At 46.6% G+C, this 7,894-nt stretch overlaps 1 protein-coding gene across 1 annotated transcript in view; it reads left to right on the top strand.

Moving 5' to 3' along the window:
- Positions 1-7,306, top strand: part of COL4A2 (collagen, type IV, alpha 2) — a gene marked incomplete at both ends in the record, with an annotated part of 49,398 nt that extends 42,092 nt beyond the window's left edge. Inside the window, 8 exons of the mRNA XM_010159939.1 lie at positions 1-89; positions 1,677-1,838; positions 1,974-2,072; positions 2,781-2,927; positions 3,507-3,623; positions 4,459-4,650; positions 5,083-5,369; positions 7,217-7,306. The exon at positions 1-89 is cut by the window's left edge and continues 19 nt beyond it. Coding sequence (XP_010158241.1) covers positions 1-89; positions 1,677-1,838; positions 1,974-2,072; positions 2,781-2,927; positions 3,507-3,623; positions 4,459-4,650; positions 5,083-5,369; positions 7,217-7,306 — 1,183 coding nt within the window. The remainder of the gene's footprint in view (positions 90-1,676; positions 1,839-1,973; positions 2,073-2,780; positions 2,928-3,506; positions 3,624-4,458; positions 4,651-5,082; positions 5,370-7,216) is intronic.
- Positions 7,307-7,894: the final 588 nt, after the last annotated feature.

Below are 7,894 nucleotides of genomic sequence, written 5' to 3'. Positions count from 1 at the left end.
GCAGGAAGGAATTCCAGGCCCTCCTGGGATTTCAAATATATCAGGATATCCTGGTGATAAAGGCTCCCCAGGTCTAGATGGAGTGCCAGGTAATTCATGCCTTGTTCCCCTCAGACAACAATAAGAGATTAAGTACAAGGTTGTGCCCTCAGACAGCAATAGAAGATGAAGGCCTGGGTTAGCAACAGCAGTCGTTATTTCTGTCTCGCATTTAATAAGGATATTTTGCCATATCAACACTGAGGTGCATGAATAATTGTTGGTCAAAACTAATGGTACATAAGGTAATAGGTGCAGACCTCTTGAAAGCAAAAGGCGGTTCCTCCAGGTTGTCCTGATGGAGAGGTTTGATGTTCATGCAAATAACAGATTTAATCTTCCAGAATTCTCTTAGCTTAATGCTTCTGAAAGTTGTTCGTTTATTACATTAGAATCTGAGGTCTGTGGCAGACTTGCAAAGCCTACAGAATATTTTCTTAATCATCTAAAAAATTTTCCTATGTGAAATTACCACGCAAACAAAGTTACATTGGGAAGCATTAGCTCTTCCCTCTAAAAGCCTGTGCTATGAGCCTGCCTCTCTCACACTTAGGAAAGAGCCACTCTGTGTCTCTCCCTAGAGATTTAGAGGCTGATATATCTGTTGTTTACTGGACTGCACAGTCATTTCAAACTGCAGTGCCCCTGCGAAGAGCTTGCAGCAGAAGCTTCAGGTGTCCCACTGTCATCTTCATGCATGGAAATTTTTATGTAAATTCGGCAAAAACTTGCAACAGGCAGGTCACCTGAAGAGCAACAAAATACCTAGGTTTCCAAATGGAAAGAGAACGTTAGTTGGCCTAACTCTGCATAGTGATTCCCATTCCCCAGGCTGTCATTGGATTAAAAAAAAAATAGAAGCAGTCAGGAGAGTGGGAACAGGAACACCATCTCCCAGCCAGAATGGTGAGACAGGTGCAGCTCACTCTTCATTTGGCACATGCATCTTGCAATTGTATCCCCACGTGCTCCAACTTCAGGAGGCAGCCTGAGAGGTGCCCCACTCGAAACCCTAGTTAGTAAGTCCATCTCTGCTCAGAAACAAGGTCCAAATGTCATCTTAAGCAGCAGAAGTAACTGGACAGAAACCTGCCAGGTTTAGCTTCAGGCAATATGCAATTCTGGAAAAAGAATCTGTTCCCATAATTCCCAAGACAGCATGAAGTACTTATTTGTATCCAGATGTTCAGCTGAAGCACCAAGCTACACAGAACAGTAAGTCCTTGGCTTATTTACCAGCTGGCACGGAGTCAGGTACTCTCCGATTTCTCTCTAGCTACTTGGAGAATTTAGATTGGAGCAGGGAGGCACCCGGTGAAGTGGGGCATTTGCTGGGGCAGGGATAGCTCATGGAAGGCTGTAGCTCAGCAGGCCACCCCACTGCTGCTGAAATCTTGCTTGAGATGATACTGTGCTTTGCGGGAGCTCCATGCCCCAGTTCCTCTGCCACCGCAGCAGAAGGGTATGCAGCCGGGGAGCAGGAGCGATGAACAAGTCTGCTGGGGAGCTAAGCATTACCTCCCCGACTAAATTAAGGAAATAAAACCTGATGGGATACAATTAGACAGTACTGTTGTTTTCCCCTGTGCCCAGCTCTTCAGTATAAGCAGATTACAACCTACATGTGCCCTAAACAGGCTATCCAGGACTACAGGGGCAGCCTGGAATACCAGCTCCACCAGGAAGCAAAGGAGAAGGTGGACAAACAGGTGTGAGCGGACAGATTGGCCCAAAAGGAAGTAGAGGTGATCCTGGATCAACAGGGAGACCTGGCGTTCCCGGGTACCCCGGACCAAAAGGTAAGGATGGGAAACGCTGATCTTGGCCGGGGGCAGGGGAACCTCCTGTGCTACAGCAGCTTTAATAACATGATTTTGCACTCACTTGATCCGTGTTGAAATGCAATAAATGCCACCTGTCATTCTGCATTAAAGGTCATAGGGGGGAGCAAGGTGTCATCGGCTTTATGGGCACAGTAGGATTTCCAGGCGATTTGGGACCCAGAGGACCCAAAGGGGACAGAGGAGTAACTGGTGAGTAAGTGCACTCAGATGTGCGACTCCTTTGTAAACTACCCATCTTGCAGCCCCACAGAGCCTGGTCTCACTGGCCCTGCTGTGGGCAGGAGGTTGGGCTAGATGGCCCACAGAGTCCCTTCCAGCCTGTATGACTCTCTGACCCCTGGCAAATTCCAGTGGACCAGGTGCCTGAATTTAACACAGGTAGTCAACTTCTGGCCTTTATGAATTTATTTTGTATGAGGTGCCAACTCCAAAATCAGAGACACTTTTGGGGTTAAATAAAAGAATTCCTGACCTAAACTAATCCTGCAGAATGGACATACTGGATGTTCAGAAACAGAAATTTAATATCCTTCATTCCAGCCATGCCTTCGTGTGTTTTTTAACTTCAGAAGCCCACCAAAAGATGGTGCTGTACCTCAGAGAGCTGTTGGCTATTTGGGGGGAACTTCCCCATTTCCTGTGTCATGAGGGAACAGTAGCATCTTTCATTTTCTTCTGCTTGTCTTTGTGCTCTCCAGGAGCAGACAATCCCCATACTCACACACACTTCCCCAGTACAATCAATACAGCTGCTCTACCCAAGGGGGTGAGTTGCAGATCACAGTCCCTCTCTCATACGCAGCCAAGTAACAGCAACGTATCCGTGGATGAAAGCACGTCGAGGAAAAGAGTGTTGGGATTTTTAATTGAGCTGTCTCATCTTGCTTCCTATCACAGGCTTTCAGGGCCCTCCAGGCTCTCCTGGGTTGCCCCCTCTTCCTCCAAAGCTGGTTGCTGAGCAAGGTTCACCAGGTCCCCGTGGAAATATAGGACCTCAGGGAAGCCCAGGAGATACAGGATTTCAGGGCCCACCAGGCGATCCAGGTAGGAATCGCAGACTCATGTGCAAGCTCACTTCCCCTTAGCAGAGTGAGGCTACCAGATCACTGCTTTAACTTTCTCCTACTTTACAGTCTGTAAGTCAGAAAGGAGGGTCAAATTTTGGTCTTTCAAAGCCAGGGCTTGGCTTTCCTCCTCCTCTCAGCATCCAGAACATAAGTAGAAAACTGACAGGACACATATAGCCAAAGCAACATCAGATACCGATCTCATTTAAACCAGGACTGAACATCTTTGTTAGAAACACACACATCCCTGTGGGAGTGCTCTGAATCCAGAGGACGTGCCGTTACTGGTGCATGGACCCGATACAGTGCACCTCTTGCTACGAGCCTCATTGGAGATGTGTGGTGGTGGCAAGAGGGAAAGATTAGGGTTGTGGGGCTCTTGTAGTCTTGATCCCAGCAACCTTTTCCAATTAAGTCAGTGCTCTTTCCCTGCCTTTAGTGTAAATTGGAAACCCCGCCACACAGGACCAAGCATATGCAAGTAGAGCTCACGTAACAAAATGGGTAGCGCGTTGGTATCTGCAGTCGCTGTGCTTATAACTGCTTTTGATGGAAGGTTTCAGAGGCTCACCTGGACAGCCAGGACTTCAGGGCAGGGGAGGCATTCCAGCTCCTCCTGGCTCCAGAGGTGAACAAGGAGCAACAGGGTTTCAGGGTCCGGTGGGATTTGAAGGTAAGAGATGGCACGCAGCACTTCTTCCCTTTCCTATTTCCCTGCCATAAATTGTTCTGTAGTTACTGCACCACCGGTTGGGGAACAGGGGAGGGGAGAGAAAGTTTCAGTCTTTGCAGCTTCTTCACCAGGGACAACTAATTAACTTTTAACGGAATCATCTGAAAGCAATATTTTTGGAATAAGTTTTGATGGATGTAGATATCAGTCCACTCATATGAGTGAGTTTGTTTTGATCTGATTGTATTTTTAAGTATTTCAGTCTAGTGTTTTCTTAACAGTTACATTCCTGGAAATGAATGGTTGGGTAGGGGACAGCTGGATAAATGATGTTTAGGGGAATGTATTTGTAAAACAAATACCTGTGTCCTTATCCAATCAAAGAGCAGAACGATTACTATCTCAATCAGCTAAGTACACAGAGAAAAAGGTATTTGCAGAGCATAGTTTTAACTGTATGAAGCAAATACAAGCAATTCAAAAACCATTGGTTAATCTTGAACTAAGAAAACGTTTTAAAGGAAAAACATGCTCATCTGTATTATGCAAAGCATGCTCAAATTCGTCAGAAGTGCCTATGTGACTTTTCCTTGGCTCTGATAGTGAAGGACATCATCTTAGAAACCAGGGAGCCTGATCCAGCACCGACCTACTTAAAAAGCAACTGCTACAATCCTGGAACTACAGCTCCTTTACCAATAACTTACCCTAAGTTGAGACATCCTGCAATTAAGATTTGCTCATCAGCACCTCAGCTGGAGTATCGGTGAGCATCAGAGAATTTGTGGGAGCACAAACTAAATGGTGTTTTTTCTTTTCCCCCTCATCTTCTAAGGCCAGCCGGGCCGCCCCGGCAGCCCCGGGCTGCCAGGCATGCCGGGTCGCAGTGTTAGCATGGGCTACCTCCTGGTGAAGCACAGCCAGTCCGATCAAGAACCGATGTGCCCTGTTGGCATGAACAAACTCTGGAGTGGATACAGCCTGCTGTACTTCGAAGGACAAGAGAAAGCGCACAACCAGGATTTAGGTACGTGCGGGTATTGCTGGCAGCCATCTCTCTGGCTAAAAATCATAGAACGGTTTGGGTTGGAAGGGACCTTAAAGACCATCCAGTTCCAACCCCCCTGCCATGGGCAGGGACACCTTCCACTAGGTCAGGTTGCTCAAAGCCCCATCCAGCCTGGCCTTGAAGACATCCAGGGATAAAAGAGAACTTAGGGAAAGGTGTGACTGCAGCAGACAGGCTTAGGAAACACCAAAATGAGAAGATTAAAAACTGTATGTCTGCATAGCGTGCCCCTGAGAGAGCTCCTGCCCATCAGGAGTGGTGTTCAAGGGGACCTGTAGAAACCTGCACCGCAGGGCTTTACCGACACCTGCTTGGGAAGGAGCGGGAAGCTGAAAACGTGCAAGAATGAGTGCCATCATTTCTTGTTCTCTTTTTTTTTTTTTTTAACAGGGCTGGCTGGCTCATGTTTGGCTCGTTTTAGCACTATGCCATTCCTCTACTGTAACCCTGGGGATATCTGTTACTATGCAAATCGAAACGATAAATCCTACTGGCTCTCGACTACAGCACCTCTTCCAATGATGCCTGTGGCAGAAGACGACATTAAGCCATATATCAGTCGCTGCTCAGTTTGTGAGGCCCCAGCCGTGGCGATTGCTGTCCACAGCCAAGAAGCTTCCATTCCTCACTGCCCTGAAGGCTGGCGCAGCTTGTGGATCGGATATTCCTTCCTTATGGTATTTGTTCTCCAGTGTCACGTTCTGTGTGGGACTGGGTTTTAAGCTGGCGTCTTAGATACTAGGAAGGCTACTCTGGTTTAGATCTGGCGGCAGCAAAACCTTGTGTTGTACTGGGGAACCAAGGAACTACAAAACTAGTTTCTAGCAAGCAGGAGAGAAACGAAATTTCTGTGGATTGCAGAAAAAATTGCCTCTTGTCAGACTAGGATCTGGAATCCTGACTTTATACATACAATAGCACTTTGGAAGAGAACATGGGGACAGTTGTGGTTTAGCAGATAAAATTGCACTGCGTTGCGATGGTGCTAAAGATTGGGAGTTACTTAGATACCTCACTACTATGAAGTCGATCTGGAGGGAGAAAAAAACAACAAAACAGCACACATTTCCCCTTCTTTTGGAAACTTAAAATCACTGATGCTTGGTCAAAGATTTAGAAGCCAAAGTCTTTCACTTAACCTGGAAAGAGAGGCAGACTCCTGTTGTTTTTAAAATGAACCTTCAGTGTGTATCTCTAATGGCAACAAGAGGTGAGTTGTATATCCCACAGCTTCTAGGATCTCTTGGAGCTTGTGATCTTACAGTTAGGAAGTGGGACATTACAGAAAAGCTTAGCGTTAGGTGTGCAGGGGAAGACCTACTGAAGGGCCTGACCTGCTTTTCTTGCAAGACTCTGCAGAGGGATCATGTAAGCACTGTGGAGGGCTTAACGTGGTAAAGAGCAGCTAGAATGTGTCAGGGAATGACCTGACAGGTGGTTGTTTTTCTGACTTGCTGGATGTACACGAGAGTCAAGACTGCAACAGTACGCCCATGTTGTTAACTCATTAGACTGGACCGACTGCTGAAGTGAACAGGGTTGGGGAAAAGAAATATTATTTCTCTGGCAGAAAATGTCATAGAAGAACAATAGTCAGTCTTACCTGCAAACCATTGGCTTGCCAAAAGCCAAAAACTTAAATTTTTCAGAAAATAAGGTAAAGGGAAAGCTGATGTTTTTTGCTTTGTTACAGGAAAAAAAAAGCATGTTTTGAGAGGGCAGGTTAAATTTTTGACCAGCCCTATGTTTGACCTTTCTTTTGTTTCTATAAAAAGCTCTGATACCGATCTCATAGTTACTTCACAAAAATTCCAAGGATTAATTAAATGTTTGCAAAGCCCTGTGTAAACACTGAGCGTTGTTAAGAGCAAAGTTGTCACCTTAGCAAGAACTTTTGCCAGGTCGAAGCCTGCCAGTCTGCCAAGAAACACACAGTGAGAAGAGTTCATGTTTTCCTAGCTAGCGTTCAGAGCAAATGAATCCTAGAATCACAGAACGGTTTGGGTTGGAAGGGACCTTAAAGACCATCTAGTTCCAACCCCCCTGCCATGGGCAGGGACACCTTCTCGTGTGTGGTGGAGACGTTTTTGCTTCTCGGGCAACTATGGAAGCACAACGCACTTGTGGTCATCCTTGGCTTAAATGTGTCACCTCCTCCCCCTGAGGAGGGTACAGTCATGACAGGAGTCATCGTGGACTCCTGCCCAAACGCTGTAGAAGTCAGTCAGACCCCCTGTAGCATGGGCACTCCGCTGTCACACATCCTATAAAGTCAGAGTGGCGGAAGCGCTGCAGAAGGATAAAAGGCCATGGCCGATACAAGGAGAACCATCACCGGCACAGTTGGAGCTGTACACTGAGCGTAGGAATGCCAGCACTCATCCTGAGGTTGCCAAGTGGGTCTGCTCCCAAGCCAGGGCTCACGTAGTATGTGCGGTTTTTACTGACTGCTTTCCAGCTCCAGCTGCAAGGGCCTCAAAGACAGAGTAGTTTATGTGGCTTATTACCAACTTTATTCTTGTAGAGGGATGCCAGAACGGTTTTGCCTCTGAACATCACAGCTAAGCGAATCTGGCAAATCCGTAAGACTGTAGGCTGCAGCTTTGGGGTTTGGGTGAGAGGTTTTTGGGAGAGAGGAAGTTGTTGTTTTGTGTTTCTTTTATTTTAAAGAGCTAGCTAAGCCTCGGCAACACGTCACACCAGTCAGAGGTCAGAGTCCTTTAGTCTGTTAAAAGGTGGGCCGCTCCTGTTACTCATTTACACGGGCACGGTGGGCCTCTCGCGGCATAAACCAGGCCAGTTGCAGCGTGCGCTCTCGTCGTACGGTGTTGACTGCAGCGTGGGCAGGCAAGCGTGTTGGATGTGCCCAGATTTCTCCCTACATTTATAAAACTGTTAGCAACTTTATTTTCCAGATGCTTTTCTTTTATATGGCAAATAATTTCATTTTTTAACAGAAAATTAAACAGCTTCACCTAAAAATGCAGCTGTACAGCCCTTAAAGGGAGAGGGGAAACGCCTGTTGCTTAGCAATGCCTTTGACAGAAGAAAAGCAACTTTCAGTGCATTACCACAGTATGTGTCAAAGGCAACAGTTGAGTGGTGTAAAGGTGCAGGATTTTGGTGTAATTTGCTGTCAAAGACTGTGCCAGATCGAACTAGTTATTTGCAGAGGTTCATTCTGTTTCTACAGTGCTTCTTG

Source organism: Eurypyga helias, unplaced genomic scaffold, assembly GCF_000690775.1.
Source record: "Eurypyga helias isolate BGI_N326 unplaced genomic scaffold, ASM69077v1 scaffold771, whole genome shotgun sequence".
NCBI lineage: Eukaryota > Metazoa > Chordata > Aves > Eurypygiformes > Eurypygidae > Eurypyga > Eurypyga helias.
The sequence above is the reverse complement of the archived record's forward strand: the minus strand, read 5'-3'. Positions and strand labels throughout refer to the sequence as shown.